This window comes from Hypoxylon fragiforme (genome assembly GCF_022984875.1).
Source record: "Hypoxylon fragiforme strain CBS 206.31 chromosome Unknown GGS25scaffold_3, whole genome shotgun sequence".
Classification (NCBI taxonomy): domain Eukaryota; kingdom Fungi; phylum Ascomycota; class Sordariomycetes; order Xylariales; family Hypoxylaceae; genus Hypoxylon; species Hypoxylon fragiforme.
This window is the reverse complement of record NW_026054758.1, coordinates 3,493,759-3,509,341: the sequence shown is the minus strand read 5'-3', so window position 1 is coordinate 3,509,341 and position 15,583 is coordinate 3,493,759. Positions and strand designations below refer to the sequence as shown.

Below are 15,583 nucleotides of genomic sequence, written 5' to 3'. Positions count from 1 at the left end.
CGAACTTTAACCCTCATCGAAAATACCTATATGAATCTCTATATTTATACTGGACACTGGAGTGGACCTTCAAGTCTACATCATAGTATGAATCATGGTATCCATCGTATGTTCAGGGATGAACTTGGGGTGTAGCTATTTTCTTATTTCTAAATTCTCCGATACTACGGACCAATCTATCGTGCTGGAATCGAGTCCGAGGGTGGAGACACACCTAGTCCAACTCTATCACAACTTACATCGCTACATCCAGAATATTTGTAGATTATCGTGATGGGATATGGCTCAGGCCACCTACCTTTGCATGATTCATTCGTGGCCGAGCAAGGTAAACACGGCACATAGAGTACTACCTCAACGGTCTTGATGGCATTTGATAGGCATAGTTCATCCTATCCCGCATATACACACTGATCGTGAATCGATTACTAACCGACTTATGGCGTAGTTGCGGGCTATTGTCAGCTGTTGCGAGCCTTTAAGACAGAGCTTAGCCCACCATTTTACCAAATGGTCGATGTCATTTGGTATATTGCTCGAGTATATCGGTATTGGGTGGCTAAGTTAGGAACTGATGTTTGCTCCATCATCCTCCATACGTACGGACCATCCTCCGATGTCAAGTTCCTAGGTTCGATTGTGCCCCGTATATAATTCGACTTAGGTAGGAGTTCAATCTGTTCCTCAAACTTCATCGATACTACCTGGATCATTCAGCAACCATCACAAATCCGCCTTCAAGTAATCCATGGTCGCCTATCTGGTCATATTATTCATAGTAACCCCCTTACCCCCTTACCCCCTTATTAACTGGCTCATAGATGCCAAATAAGAGAGAATGGTCTGCACTATAGATCCACCCAATTTGCTGAGTGACAATCATTACAACAACCCTGAAAATACCATTTTAACGTCAGACATGTCATTCAACGCATGGGACCTTGAATTATTGATTAGTCCTCAGCATAGTGAGCCAGAATCTTTCGTGCCAGAATCTGCCACGGCATACAAAGAACAGTTTGGTCAATACAGATGTTCTCCGAATACTTCAACAAAGCACGAGGGCGGTAATGATGGAATCTATACAGAAACACCATCCATCCCCTTAGAAATCTCGAACCATGAATCTGAAGATTCTAAAAATTCATCAACACAGAATTCGCAATCTCGCCCATCAGCTGAATGCGTGATGCCTGAACAGTTCAATTGGGAGCAGGCAACATCATCATGTCCTACCGCTGAAAAAGAAATTTTTGATGCTGACGCTGACGCTGACGATGACGAAGGGGATTTGCAATCAACACAAGGACGGCACCGGCCAAATAATAAAGGAGGCTCATCCAGCCATTCCTCTTCATCTTTATCAAGTTCCACGGGGGAGAGCCAGACTTTCGGGTGCAGCGGGTATCAAAAACCGAACCATCTTCAAAAGAACCGTATCGCAGCTAGCAAGTGCCGGACCAAGAAGAAGAGAGAGACGGCGAAACTTCAGGCGGTGGAGAAGTCATTGAAAGTCAAGCGAGATGCGCTGAAGTGTATGGTTGATTCGTTGCGGATAGAAGTCCTAGATCATAAGAATGAAATCCTGAGGCATGGCATGTGCGATTGCTCAGTTATACAAAAGTACATAGTCGAGACTGCTAGGCAAATTTCCTAGGCTCGGATGGTATATGGATGGGGTGGCAGATCTCGATTGGCCAACTTCGATTTATTTAATGGATGGAATCTCGATCGTTCGTTTCGAGGTTTTCTTTTCCGTTCTCTCTTTTTTCCCACTTCGTAACGGTATGCATTCGAGTTACAGGAAATACAAATCGTAGTAGTATCTGAGTAGGCTGAAAGTTAAGGAGGATATTGATGGGCTTTTGTATGCTAGCCGCGTAGCCTTTTTCACCTGCCCGCTTTGAATGCGGCCATTGGTGATTAAAAAAAAAAGCCAACTACGGCGGCCGCAAGGGGTCCCAGTGAAAATTGAGGAATATTAGCATTGTGGATCTGCAATTTGTATACCTTGGCCTCGTGGTTCATCGTTTGTATGCTTCCTAAGCTTGTTCAATGACCTCCAGGTTGGTACAGGGTTCCATTATCCAGGTCGGTTGCGGCAGATGAACGAAGGTGAAAGAGGAAAGAGGCGAAAAAGGAATCAAGTTTTCTCAGAAGTAAGCGAATCTACTCGCCCCCCTCACCCCAGTTCTCCCAGTTCTCCCAGTTCTCCCAGTTCTATCATCTGCTGTTGGTATAGCCCCTAAAATGTGTAAGTGTATATCCTCATTGCTACATACAGTTTCCATTGGTATCTAATCTAAAATGCCAGGTTCTCAACCAAACCACTTATAATTTTTCAATAGTTAAATTCCCAAACATCAAATCTCTACCTTTTCTTCCATAATAATAATTCCGCTGTAGTACTCAGAGCGTATGTGTGAAGCAACCCTAAACAACGCAAACCCCCAATGTCCACGAATTACAAGGTGTCAGTCAATAGGGGACGAAGTTTATGTAGGTGATCGAGGAGCCACTTCATCTCCTCGGACATTGAAGAAATACTTTAATTTAATTGTTCAGTATCAACATTTTCTATTTGAATTTGTCAAAGACAATCTACAGAATACATATTCGTTCTTGCGGAATTCTTCTACACTGGGTCTAGTAAGCGTTTCTACATGAAATATAACATATGCGACGAGGAAAGAAACCTAATTGATAACATGTTTATGTCTAGGAACCTAATCGATGGAATGGTCCATCTATGGAAGGTATTGTCTAGTCTTCGTGTTTCTTGATAGTTTGTAGGTGGTGGTGGTTCGTTACTTTGCCCAGGTAAGATGATCTACAACAGGTTATATACCTTTACAGAGCTATCTCATTATATATAACTGTACAGAGTTACCAAGGCTTGACTAACCGTTATCCTATGGAAATCGTTCTCCAGCCACTCTAGCTCTTGACGAAATCTCTCACGGGTTCTGCAGAATCGAGGATGTTATATGTGACCTCTCTACTCCACAACAATACTAGGTCTCACCAAGAATAGAGTGAGGCCACAGGTTGTCATCAGCCAACATTTAAAGGTGGACTTTCGTGATTTCCTTAATAGCAATAGCTAGCCAAATCGTTGGGTGGGTCTGAACCGTTGCGTTCCCTCCGTACAGTACATGCAAGCGCCACATTTAGGACCGCCTAGCCTCAAGCATTTGCCCCCTGACTGTTGAATGTACCCTATGCTAGTTCAGTTACACTAGATTGGAATACCCATGAGCAATACAATACCACGACGCTTCCGTGTTAAAGGACATAGAATGGTAAACCTATCCTTCTCGTTCTATAAGACGCCGTTCTATAGTATTAATATACTCATAAAGATCTCCTACTCCATATCATCATCAGTAATATCAACCAGTATTAAATAAAGGGGCTTCAAACTTACGTATTCTGCATGCCGAACCCATTGAGACCACTGTTGCCCAATTCCCCCAACCCTCCTCACGCCGAGACCTTCTTACTAGCCCAGCATAGGTCGAAACGAGTAGCAACAGCGGCAGCTTGTGAGGCTTGTCGAAAAAGAAAGAGCAAGGTTCGTCCAGTCCAGTCCAGCCCAGTCCCAGTCCCAGTCCTTTCGATACCTTTCGCGTTGAGCTAATAAGGACTCAGTGCTCTGCTGAGCGGCCAAAATGCCATGTCTGCATTGAACGACAAACGATTTGCGAATACACGACCCTCCCGACAGAAACTCATCTTAAAGCACAGAAACGCAAGCTGACCGATCTCGAGATAAGATGCCAAGCCTACGAAGACTTGTTTGGCATTATGCGATCTCGACCTGACGAAGAAACCGCTCAAGTTCTCCAACGACTCCGGACAGGTGAAGATGCGCAGACCATTGTCAAGGCGGTTCAAGATGGCGACCTCCTACTCCAACTTTCTTCCAAACCAGAGCTTCGGTTTCGGTATGAGTTTCCATACATCCGACAGATGCCTGACCACTTACATCAACAACACAACCTATACCTGAAGTCTACTCTTTACGAAAGGACAGGTACACCGTCGCCCCCATCACCAGGATATTTAGAGGCCCTGAGAGACGTCGAGGATGAGTCGCAAAAGATGTATCTCGTACCATTTCATACAGTTGAACTTGTCGACTCGCGATTACCATCCATCAACGTATCTTATTGGACCAAAGTGTCCTCTGATAACCTGATGCTGCGTGTCCTGTTGCAGATATACTTTGTCTTTGATTATCCCTTCCACCCATACTTCCACAAAGACCTGTTTCTCGAGGACATGCTCATGTGTAACAGACGATTCTGTTCACCTCTGCTTGTAAACTCTCTACTTGCCGCTGCTTCGGTAAGACCTATTTCTTCTTTCTTTTTTCCCTCTCTCTCACACATCTTTCATTCTTTCATAACCCAACACATCCACGGAATATTTTCCACTGATGCCTAGGGAAGCATGGGTATAGCAAAATGAAGAATAGAGCCAAGTATTGGTTGCCCGATAACTTGGGATACCGATTTCTCGCCGAAGCGCAAAGACTCTTTGAACTCGAGCAAGACAACCCCACCATCACCACCGTCCAAGCAGCAGCTATTATCAACTTGACGTGTAATCTAAATGGTATCGATCAGATTGGTTGGGTTTATACACACAAATCTTTAAAGATGGCAGAGAGTTTATCTCTGTTCTCCCCGGGGCCGGACGAGACTAAGGAGTGGCAACTAGTGGCTGGAGTAACCGCATGGTGCCTTTTCAACTCTCAAGCGTAGGCTTTCTGCTAAACCTTTTTTTTTTTTTTTTTGGTTAAGGACTATACTTATATATTTATACTTCTCCCAGACTCGCCACCTTCCATACGTTCCAACCACCCCTCGTCAAGAACCCTCCATCTCGACCCCTCGCTGATGTCGACAGTGCGTCTGCACATTATGGGGAATTATGGGTGAAATATCCCCTGGGCCGCCAATCAATACCCATGTCTAATGGTTTAGTGTTCTGGGCCATTTCCCAATTTCGTGTTATCATGAACGAGATTACGCAGCTGTCCTTCAGCCACCCGAGGACTTTCACCCGGATGTCCCTTAGTGCTGCTATAGCTTTTAGATCAAGACTCTTAGCTTGGTATGAAGCCTTGCCTGAAGTCCTCCAGGCTCATACCATCGCTCTGCCATCCCACATCAAAATACAGTACGTTTCACCTTATCAACTCCCCGGCACACAGTTTTGTTGAATTTTATTATTCTTGTTATTAACAATGCTCAGCATTTACTATCACATTCTTCTGATCAATCTGTTCGAGCCATTCATGCAGATGGGTTATATACATGCAGAGGCAGACCCTACTACGATCGTCAACCAGTCGAAGGCTTGCTTCGAAACCCTTTTGCGGGTCTACTATCTGCGCCACGGGTTCGAGGCGTTGGATATAAGTCTCGTGCAGTTTCTGCATCTGCTTGGGTTCAGCGCCCTGAGAGATATCTCGCTAGCCGAGAAAGGTTCGACAACATATGAGGCTCTACGATCCACACTCCTTCTGTGCGCCAAGGGCATGCAGGAACAGGGACAGAACTACCACGTATCGGAAGTAGTCTTCCGCTTGTTCAGATATTCCATGAGTTTAGATGATGCCCAACTCCTCAAGGAAGTGATCGAAACCGAAGAATACGATGATCACCTCGATCACATGATCGGCGAGATTCGGTCCCTATGGCCAATAGGGATGTTTAGCATGGTAGACGAGAATGTAGATCGCACGCTTAACCATTTCATCCGCTGGTGGGAGCGGTACATTCAAACCCATACACAAGACAATAGCATGGCTATAGATCTAGCCTCCCCCAACGCCACATCTCCTAGGTATCCCCTACGGTATAGAGCAGAGGGGTCAGGGGTCAGTTTGTGTGGAAATCTAGAATAAGCATCAGTCAGATGAATGCCAGGGGTACGAAGATTGGAAAACAGACGATGTTGGTCATGTTGCTCTTACTGTTTGTATGCATCCGGGGGTCATATTTTTCCACGCCACAACAACGCCGGCTCCCCCCTTACCCGTTCCCTCCTATCTAATCACCATCACTATCACCCGGGGTGTTACTGGGATTATGGGCCGCGGTAAGTGGCTCCCTGCCACTTTCCCAAACCCAATCACCATGGGAAACGCTTCGGTTGAAGAGAAGAAAGGCGACTCATCGCCCCGCGCTTAGACTTGGCACCTCTGAGCCGCCTATTGCATGCTTCCGCGGTAGGCTAAAAATTCGCCGCACAATGCCTCAGGCGTTGGTAGTATCACTTACCTATTGCAGTCGGCCTATCTGCCTCGGCGTGCGAGCAGGCTTTGAATTTCCTCCCCGGTTATCTACCGTACTACTTATGATGAAACGACGTGATGATTTCGAGTTAACTAAAGTCAGGATTTCATGATTTCATTATCAATCAGCTTAAGACCTCCTCTTCTTAGTTGTCATAGTATTTGGATTATCGAATAAATCCACCAAAAAAAAATCTTTTTACTCCTCCGATAACTCATCCTTCACAGCCAACTTCACGACACTCGCCACGCTTTCCTCGGATAACTGGGGAGAACATATATACATGGGGAGATATATTTTTTCGAATCATCTGACAATGGATTAATATCCTACGTCCACGTTCTATCATCTAGGTACTTGCTCTAACGTCTTCTATTTGTCGAAGCCTCCCCCCCTTTTCCCTGTCTTTCTTTCCAGACCTATCTATCTACATAGATACTTGGTACTTATCTAATGGGACTTTCCTCGGGATCCTCCCCCTCTCCCTTACGCTATCCCCTCTTCTCAAAAACATCCATCAGGCCCCCCAACGCCTGGTTCGTCAATACTGGAGAAATAGAGACCCAGAGAATTAGGATAACACGTCTATTTTACATGTGTCTTTCCTTCCTCTCGCGGGTGCAAAACTCGCCCCGAGATAAGACCGTAAGAGAACCTTGGTAGGCCACCAACGTGGAGAAGCTGTAGGTAGGGAATGCTTACTCCCTTGTACTACTACATATGCTTGTACCTACTGTATAAGTACCCAATGAACGACGACGACGAGCTACATACATAATACTCTCCTAGACTTTTCTTACAAGAACGATTGGGCGTAGTACGGTGTTACACAATCGGCGTTATGCATACCTAAGGTACACCTACCTACATAGGTGTCCAGTTGTCTACTCAACATGGCCAGCCAGGATAGGGACGCCAGAGATTAAATATCTGAGTCACGAACTATCGCCATCCTCTAATTGGCCGGGGGTTTTATAGTGACCTTACCTACGAAAGCTCAAGCTCCGTTGGCTGATAGGCTGGGCTGCTAAAGGTCATGTTACATACATACACATTGTCATACCTATTAACGGGGCTCAAAGGCATCCATACATAGCCGAGTAACCCGGCAGGCAGCAAATATGAATATGAAAGAGTAGTACATTACATAGATCTCGATCCGACGTCCGTCTGGTGCGGGTCCAGGCGGTCCCACAGAGCCGGCGTAGAGCTGACTGGGCAGATGACAAATCTCGCCACCGCGATAGCCAAAAGTAGAAATAAAATAAAATATCATACAGTATAAATACATGTTTATGTCTCCTGTCTTCATCTGGATCATCTATCTACATATCCTAGTACGTATGTACTTGATGAAACCCGTTCCGCACACGCATCCGCAAGCCCAGGAACAAGGATTTGGCAGTCGTACTACTTACCTACCTACCTACCTTCATCATAATGCTACTCAGTACGAATAGATTCGAATATACCTACTCTTCCAGCTGCAGTCATGAGATCATACTAGCTATGCTATGTTATTTTACCCTGCCGAGTGCTTCAAGTAAATTCAATCATCAGCAAGCCTTTAAACAGTTCATATTTCTTTTAAATCTCTTGCTTCATCACATAACGAAAAGAAAACTGGATAAACAGAAACCACAACTAGAAAAATGTCTCAGTCGAGTGCAGAAACACTGCAATTTTCGTGCGAGTTACTTTCGCATATCGCTCTTAACCTATTAGCAGGTGTAAACACTCAAAAGATCTGGTAACGGGATGAAAATAGTATGACAATTTATGAATATTTATTGCGCGCTTGCGGCTTATATACAGGGACATGATCTCCATCATAAACGCTGCCGCTCCCATCATACGGCGTCTTTGTCCTGGCATGATCTTTCCACTCGCTGCGGATAGAACCGAGTACAGACCGTCCGCCAGCGCCAACCAACTTCAGATTTGGTGGAGGAATTAAGGTCAACTTGGTAGTGTGATTCCTGTTCAAGAAACCAGGATACGAGATGGAGTTGTTCACGGTTGCTACATTCGGCGGATCCTTGTTGATGTAGCCGGTGATGTCTGCGGCTATCTTGAATACGTTAGCACCGACGTCAAACCTGCCCAGGCTCGCTAGGTCCCAATTGTGTTCCATTGTAGATGGGATGGAGAAATGGGTATAGAATGTGTCGTCCTCAGAACCCTTGAGGTTATCGGAAACGGCATTGCCCAGCAACAGAGACACGATCCGATTGGGCTTCGAATAATCTTCCGTCTCATCATATGTGAGCTGGATCAAGGTTTTTTCCTTGAAAGTACCGTCAGCCAGCAACGGAAGCAGGAATGTGTGGGCCCATTTGGTCGCATAGTCCAACGTAGTGTTGTGGCCGTCATTTAGCATGTCCGGCGACATCATGACAAACTGCGGGACGGTGCCAGCCGCAAGATCCCGTTTAAAGTCTTTGAAGGACACAAGATTTGCTAGCCGGCTCCCGTTCGTATTGATAGAGTCATACGAAACGAAGGGGCTACATCGACAAATTAGCTCTAATTTTGCGGCATGCTTGGAAACAGCATAATCAAAAGACCAACTTGTGCTTCCTAACATAATCCCAGGCCCCGTTGGCATCTATACTGCCCTCTGCCATGTAGCCTGGGCCAGGGTTGCCCTCGAAATAACCCTTCCATGACACGTGTTTATCGTCTAAGAGGTCGACGATAGTGGAAATGTTGTGGGGAATGCGAACGACTTCATCGTGGTCCAAGCCGAAGTAATCTCCTCCCACGGCGGCAAGATAATTGGGCTATGCCCCCATTCAAGAATCAGCGACGGTCTTTGGTTGAGGGATGTAGGATAACAGCACGGTAACTGACTTGGCTAGGATGGGTATGAGCATAGTAACGGGTCTGCAAGATACCGAATCGTCGTAGATCTGCAAAGTCGGGATCTGCAACGACTTTGGCGAAATCCTACACGCGTCGAGGCCGTGAGTTAGTATTTTATCCGTGACCAGAACAAAGGAGGAAGGTAGGCATATATCCATGGATAGCACAAAGCACACGAGCCTCCCTTGGAACTAACTACGAACCTGGTTTTCGAGCCAAATACTGATAAATCTATCAAACGCCTTTCCAGGGACAATATCGGCGTGTACCAAATACGACCAGAAGCCTAAGAGGGTCAGGGTGATAGGTGACAGTAACATGATGATGGAAGCATTCCGGGGAGCTTCAAGGTGATTCAGGATTGAATCTACGCGTTGTCCATGAAAATCGTTTAAATATACAAAAGTCGTAGGCAGGCAGGGCAGGCAGGGCAGGTTAGTTATGGCTTAGAGGCTCCACGCATTACATTAGATGTAATGGACGTTTACGCATAAAATGAGATGAATGAATCACGTTCATTGCGTCGTTGTACGGTTGTACGGTTATACGAGTTGTATGGTTGTACGGTTGTATGGTTGTATGGTCGAGGGATCCACGATTGAGACAATGCGGTAAGACGAATCAAACATAGAGCATTTCTCGTATTACATACACCAGGTGGAGGATGTATGTACCTGTTATGTACTGTATGACAGTGTATGTGCAACTTCAATGTTGAATATGTAGGGAGTATGTACTACATTAGCCTACATAACTACCGACGTAGTGGACTGGAGTAGCATTATGTAGTCATTGCACACCTAGCAGTATTGAACTTAAAGCACTTGGCAGGGCATGGGTGATAGGGCTGTACCGAAGCCACTATTAATTTCTAGCCACAATGCTCCTATCCAAATGTCACTGCCTAGATGTAGGTTAGTACATACTTTAGTCAGCCCAGCTACATAGCGCATACCGACAAATTGCTAAAATTACTCTAATTGATACATCAAGTACGAAAGTACATGTTATGTAGCATCTAACTACCTAGTATGTATATCGATATATTAGGTACATGTAGCCCTACATAGGAAATATGTATTATGTAAGCCTCCAACTACGTACAGCTTCACGTGACGTGCGTGATACTGGCACCTTACTTTGTTCCTCCCTTCCATCTTTCCTTCGTTCCCTTTCTTCGGATGTTTAGGAAGCCAATCGTCTCATCAATACCTGATTTGCTTCCATAGTGTTACGCGTCAATCTTGGATACGGAACAATTTAATCGGCATAATATAAAAATAAATGCAAAAAATAATTGTACCGTCGTGGTTCAACGGCGTGCAACAGCTTTTTTAAACTCCGTAAATCCGAGTGGGAAATTCGTATTCCGAGCCGCTTACATACATTCTTCCTTCAGGATTCAAGTTGCTGTCTTTGGTGATTCAGCTGTTCCTAATGCAATGTCGAGGTATGGATTTTTGGTTTTTGATGTTTAATTTTTAATCTCATAATATTTCTAGTGTTCTTAGTTGATCTTATTAATCCAGAAATCTTGATCTACCCCGGGCCTTTGCCAATTTGCGTGCAATACCTGACTTCCGTGGATTCGCCTCCAGGAACATGGCCGATTCTCAAGCCAGTAACATTAGCAACGGTAACAACAGCAACAATAACAACCACAACAACAACAACAACAACAACAACCACCCTCGGCTTGAGGAAGATGATCATGAACAGGAAGACCATAGCCAAGGTCCAGCTAGGAAACGCCAAAGGGTTCGCCTTTCGTGTTTAGAGTGTCGCCGCCGTAAACTTTCATGCTCCAGAGAACTACCCTGTGATCGATGTATCAAGTCCGGCACACCGGACAAGTGTACATATGAGTCAAGACCCGGTTCAACATCAACATTGCCAGGAGAAATGGCTTCCTCGGCTATTTCATCTACGCCTACTGTGACCTTTGGATCTGACATCCGCCGTTCTTCTGCGAACCCCTCACCGGCCCGACGAGAAGTTGAATCTTCGGTCCTCAGGGATGCCGCCCGTGACCATGAAAGAATCCGGCGACTCGAGCTTGAGGTTGCTCAGCTGAGAGCTACTTTATCAAAGCAAATCTCACTTGACGGTAGCACGATGGTGGAATCGCCGTCAACTCTCAAAGATTCAGCCAAAGACGGCCAGTCTGTGCCCTCAAATCCTTCCTTCACCCCCCAGAACGTTGAGTCTTCAGAATATCACAACCTACGAGGACATGATTTCAAAACTAGATACTTTGGTCCCCATAACGCTTGGTCATCCCTCGAGGAACTCACCGGCATTTTCCACTTTATGAAGGAGACTGCCGAAGAATGGCTTAAGCCGCTCAACATCCAGAAAAAGGACCGTCGGAAAAGAAAGGAGGACCGGGAAAAGAGATTCGGAGAATCAGATATCATACTGGAGTCACTTCTCCCTTCCAGAGATGAGACCGACTCACTCGTTGCCGTCTACATGGACCAGTTTGAACAGATCCATCGCATCATCCACATACCTACTTTCAAGGCCGAGTATGCGACATTCTGGGACCCTTCCAAGACAAGAAGTGCCTCATTCACTGCTCTTGTACTATCCATGATCTCTGTATCCTGCTGCCTGGACATGCAATCTTCCAACAAATTTGTGGGTGTAAAATCCAGCTCGACGCAGATGGCTGAGAAGTGGATCAAGGCGTGTGATGAGTGGTATGAGCATCAGAGTCAAAAACACCGCAAACTCGTTCACTACCAAATTTCTTGCTTGTTATATCTTGCTAAGAGAGTCAACATCATCAAGAAGAAGCGATACTGGACTACATCAGGTGGAATGGTCCGTGATAGCATTACTGTGGGACTTCACCAGGACCCCGATCATACCCCAGCAAAAATATCTCCGTATATCTCAGAGATGCGAAGAAGATTATGGGCCACCATGGTGGAGTTCGAAGTCCAGGCATCATTTGATCAGGGGCTCCCAACACTCTTAAGCTCGGTCCATAACGATGCAGACGCTCCTAGAAACATTGACGATAGCAGCTTTGACGAAAATACTCAGGAACTACCAATTTCGCGCCCGCCGAATGAATACACGTCCTCGTCATACCAGCACATCGGCCGTCGGAGTCTCGCACTTCGGGTTGAGCTGACCAAGATACTGACCGGTCCGCCAGTGGAGTTGGAATGGGAACAGGTCCTTCAATATAGTGATATGATCACTAACGAGATCGATCGATTACCATCGTGGGACCTAGAAATCAATAGCGACTCGGAATCTCCTCAGAAGCCGATGCTGGCACACACTTTACTACATATCCAACTGAGGCAGTATCTTGTCCCATTGCACCAACCGTACTTGAAGCTTCGGAAGTTCAGCTCGAAGTACCAGGTAGCGGAACTCATATACTACAACGCGGCGCGAGATATCGTCGTGATGCACGACCGATTATACCAAAAGGGAATTCGAACTCTGTATTTTCTCCGCGAAGATACCATGAATTCTGTCATTAACCTCTGCAACATAACACTGCATCAACCTCGGGGTATGAACAGCATGACCTCTTTTCCAGTACAGGCTGACAAAGGACAAATAGGATCCACGAGCTTGGTCATGTCAAATGCCGAAGAAACTCTCAGGCTCGTAGAGAAGTGCATTGCGATGAAGGAGGATCGGATTTTGAGATGTGGTAATAATGACCCATGGGGCTATTCGTCGATGTGCGCAGCTTTCGGCCTCTTGGAGACGCATATGGGCAACAAGACATCAGAAGCTGCTAAGGCGGCAGCGGCCGAACGGTTCATCAGTTTGCACTACAAGCTGCTCGCATTCCAGATTCCACCCTATTCCAACCAACCGCCGCAATCTCATACCACTACACCGCAGATAGCTCAAGACCCAATTAGCCGACCCAAGGTTCGTCTCCCCCCTATTATTTTCCATTGTTTTGCTAATGATCATCCAAGTCGACCACACCCTTCCCCATGGATGCAACACCTACAATGTCGATGGCAACTTCGCCATATCACCAGCGTGACGGCTTGTCGTCTTTGACAATGCCGTGGATATTACCTTCGTCGTCGGATTCTAACCCAATTTCCGGCTCGAATCCAGAATTCAATTTCGACATGCTTGGCTCCGATCTCAACGACCTATGGGGAGATTGGGGCACGGGAGAATTCCCCTAAAACATCTCGTCTCATTCTCAATCGAGGATTTACTCCAGGAGATTGCTCTTTCATGGACTTGGGTGCCAGGAGTTTTTAAAAAAAAAATATAGGCGATTTATATTGTGTGATAAGAACGGGAAAAATAATGAATAGCTACGATACCCTGATTTGCCGACGATCATAAAATGCTTTCAAAAATTATAGTGTACGACCGTTGGTAAATGCTATGTGAACACTGGTCGGATGCTCTTGGTTTATTTTTGGGTGACACATACCTACATAGGTACATAATAACACATGTGAAGGCGACTATATTGATTGCCCCTTTTGTCAAAAGGTCCAATGAGAACCACTTGCGAGGCCCGCCCAAATCCTCCGATGGCATAATCTTGAGCCGCTCGCTTCACTAGGTAAGCGATCTTTCATTTTGAATCAACAATGCGCTGCTAATCATTTATCCCGCACACATGTCTATTAACGGTTGCCTAAAAGTGTAGAAGATCAGATAGCGAGTCGCTTTTCTGACCTCGCCTCGTCCATGACAGTAAGATAATACGACAGAGGATTTAAGGTAAGAGTAGAATTAACGGTCCGATCCATTTCGGTGCCGAGTGTGGTAAAGTTTCCTAATACTCCCGGATCCCCCATCAACCTACGGAGCAAAACTAAACCCGACTCAGCTCGAGGTCTTGTCAAAGTTAAACTCTAGGCTGCCTACCTACATACTAAGAGGAGATAGGTTGTGCATTACCTAACCAGTCAATCGCTTATAAAGCCATCAATGATTGGAACCAATCAGAGTCGCATCGTTGAACCAAGCCCTACCTCGGTGCCGTATATATAGGAGTACATGAACTTTTCGATCAACTAGAATCTTAACTACGTAGGTTCATATCCAAGCTAAAAAGGGAACAAATTTAAACCTAAGAAATACTCACTCAGTACACCTACTCGTCCCGGAACAATGGCATCATATATGGGCCTCGAGAAGAATATATCCTACTGGACTGTCAGTTGAGAATCCATACCCCGCGGAATATGGTCACTTGAGAGAGCTCCCTAACTAACACCGAGTCTAGATCCCAGCGGCATTCGTACTAGTAAGACTACGCGAAAACCCAGAGCACTTTCTAGTGATAGATTAGGTGTTTGGGTTAGTACCTAGGTAGCTAATGCAATCAATTCGTAATAGGCCCTGTTGCCCCGGGTATACGCAGGACATATAGGGCTGGGGAAGAAGTTTTTTGACGGGACCAATCCGCGCACCTTTACCGAACGACTCGAGAAGGCCAATATTGACAAGAGAGTTAGTTGGTGTTCTCTTCTCTCTCTCTCTCTCTCTCTGTCTCTCTCTGCCACTCGCCCACGGCTACTTTCCTTGCGATCATTAGGTGCCCACCCAGTTAGCCACACCTGATCCAAGTTTATGCCTGACTACAAGGAGAGGTGATATGCATGTGCCAAAGAACAGCCCATCACTGACGATGGCCCATCTGTTCTAGTCTAAACTCCGGCTCCAACGCGCCGAGGCCGCGGGGGCAAATGCGTTCGAGACGCTCGGCCTGTACGCTGCCGCTGTAACGGCCGGCAACGCCGCTGACCTGCCACGGGAGACCCTCAATACCCTGTCTTTGGCATACCTGGCGACCCGGGTCTTGTATACGTGGGTCTATATCTGGGGACAAGAGAATCGAAGATTCGCGCCTGTGCGAACGCTCGTATGGAGCGCAGGCATCTTTCTCGTCATGAGGTTGTTTATTCTATCTGCGTCATAAGCAATAGGTTTCATTTTTATTCCTTTTAATACTTTTTAATGCTTTTTCACAAAGAATGATATTTAATCCGGAATCTTTCTCATACTCTAAATACAACTAACCGGTATAACGGCTTGCCGTCCGTTCACGGGGAACGTGCAAACAACGTTTCAACGTTTCAACGTTTCGACTCTTTGTTTGCGTCTTACCAATTTGCTGTGACAAATAGCTATGCGACAAGTTTATAATACCATAGTGCTGTGGCGAACATGTATCTCTTGCACGTTCATCACATGAAGAGGAAATGGCCCTCAGATAGGGGTTACTGATGTACACTATCACCCAAGTTCAACAAATGCTTGGCGCTTGTTAAAGCCTAGCTTCTCCTGGACAATTCGGAACTTATCCTATTTCCAAATCAATATTATTACATGTACGTTTATTAAGCGCATTGGCACCTAGATATAAACGAATCCATCAACAAGGCACCCTGCTA

The 15,583-nt window shown here is 45.8% G+C and overlaps 5 protein-coding genes across 5 annotated transcripts; 4 read left to right on the top strand and 1 right to left on the bottom strand.

Moving 5' to 3' along the window:
• Positions 1-919: 919 nt before the first annotated feature.
• Positions 920-1,657, top strand: GGS25DRAFT_519912 (uncharacterized protein; the record flags this gene model as incomplete). Its single annotated transcript, XM_049263792.1, has 1 exon — positions 920-1,657. One exon carries the CDS (start codon positions 920-922, stop codon positions 1,655-1,657), a length of 738 nt encoding a protein of 245 aa, XP_049119374.1.
• Positions 1,658-3,268: 1,611 nt separating this feature from the next.
• Positions 3,269-6,185, top strand: GGS25DRAFT_202324 (uncharacterized protein). Its single transcript, XM_049256816.1, has 6 exons — positions 3,269-3,302; positions 3,363-3,574; positions 3,652-4,350; positions 4,455-4,765; positions 4,840-5,187; positions 5,263-6,185. The coding sequence occupies exons 2-6, from the start codon at positions 3,437-3,439 to the stop codon at positions 5,915-5,917; spliced, it is 2,151 nt and encodes a 716-aa protein (XP_049119373.1). The 5' UTR covers positions 3,269-3,302; positions 3,363-3,436; the 3' UTR covers positions 5,918-6,185.
• A 1,665-nt stretch (positions 6,186-7,850) lies between these two features.
• On the bottom strand, positions 7,851-9,942 carry GGS25DRAFT_483353 (putative acid phosphatase Pho610). The gene is made up of 4 exons (XM_049260362.1): positions 9,377-9,942; positions 9,162-9,257; positions 8,880-9,091; positions 7,851-8,815 (listed from the first exon to the last, which is right to left on the bottom strand). Exons 1-4 carry the CDS (start codon positions 9,491-9,493, stop codon positions 8,086-8,088), a joined length of 1,155 nt encoding a protein of 384 aa, XP_049119372.1. The 5' UTR covers positions 9,494-9,942; the 3' UTR covers positions 7,851-8,085.
• Positions 9,943-10,293: 351 nt separating this feature from the next.
• GGS25DRAFT_202239 (uncharacterized protein) lies at positions 10,294-13,364 on the top strand. Its single transcript, XM_049256815.1, has 3 exons — positions 10,294-10,623; positions 10,703-12,708; positions 12,760-13,364. Exons 1-3 carry the CDS (start codon positions 10,616-10,618, stop codon positions 13,215-13,217), a joined length of 2,472 nt encoding a protein of 823 aa, XP_049119371.1. The 5' UTR covers positions 10,294-10,615; the 3' UTR covers positions 13,218-13,364.
• A 364-nt stretch (positions 13,365-13,728) lies between these two features.
• GGS25DRAFT_483346 (uncharacterized protein) lies at positions 13,729-15,537 on the top strand. Its single transcript, XM_049260361.1, has 4 exons — positions 13,729-14,342; positions 14,413-14,433; positions 14,526-14,639; positions 14,836-15,537. The coding sequence occupies exons 1-4, from the start codon at positions 14,298-14,300 to the stop codon at positions 15,106-15,108; spliced, it is 453 nt and encodes a 150-aa protein (XP_049119370.1). The 5' UTR covers positions 13,729-14,297; the 3' UTR covers positions 15,109-15,537.
• Positions 15,538-15,583: the final 46 nt, after the last annotated feature.

Bases quoted from the DNA above. Each gene is read 5' to 3' on its own strand.
- GGS25DRAFT_202324 (XM_049256816.1), top strand. From the start codon at position 3,437: ATGCCGAACCCATTGAGACCACTGTTGCCCAATTCCCCCAACCCTCCT. The intron at 4,766-4,839 runs GTAGGCTTTCTG...TACTTCTCCCAG, and splicing joins TGCCTTTTCAACTCTCAAGC to ACTCGCCACCTTCCATACGT. The intron at 5,188-5,262 runs GTACGTTTCACC...AACAATGCTCAG, and splicing joins CCATCCCACATCAAAATACA to CATTTACTATCACATTCTTC.
- GGS25DRAFT_483353 (XM_049260362.1), bottom strand. From the start codon at position 9,493: ATGTTACTGTCACCTATCACCCTGACCCTCTTAGGCTTCTGGTCGTAT. The intron at 9,258-9,376 runs GTTCGTAGTTAG...CGACGCGTGTAG, and splicing joins GTATTTGGCTCGAAAACCAG to GATTTCGCCAAAGTCGTTGC. The intron at 8,816-8,879 runs GTTGGTCTTTTG...TTGTCGATGTAG, and splicing joins GATTATGTTAGGAAGCACAA to CCCCTTCGTTTCGTATGACT.
- GGS25DRAFT_202239 (XM_049256815.1), top strand. The intron at 12,709-12,759 runs GTATGAACAGCA...AAGGACAAATAG, and splicing joins AACACTGCATCAACCTCGGG to GATCCACGAGCTTGGTCATG.
- GGS25DRAFT_483346 (XM_049260361.1), top strand. From the start codon at position 14,298: ATGGCATCATATATGGGCCTCGAGAAGAATATATCCTACTGGACT. The intron at 14,343-14,412 runs GTCAGTTGAGAA...CACCGAGTCTAG, and splicing joins AGAATATATCCTACTGGACT to ATCCCAGCGGCATTCGTACT. The intron at 14,434-14,525 runs GTAAGACTACGC...AATTCGTAATAG, and splicing joins TCCCAGCGGCATTCGTACTA to GCCCTGTTGCCCCGGGTATA.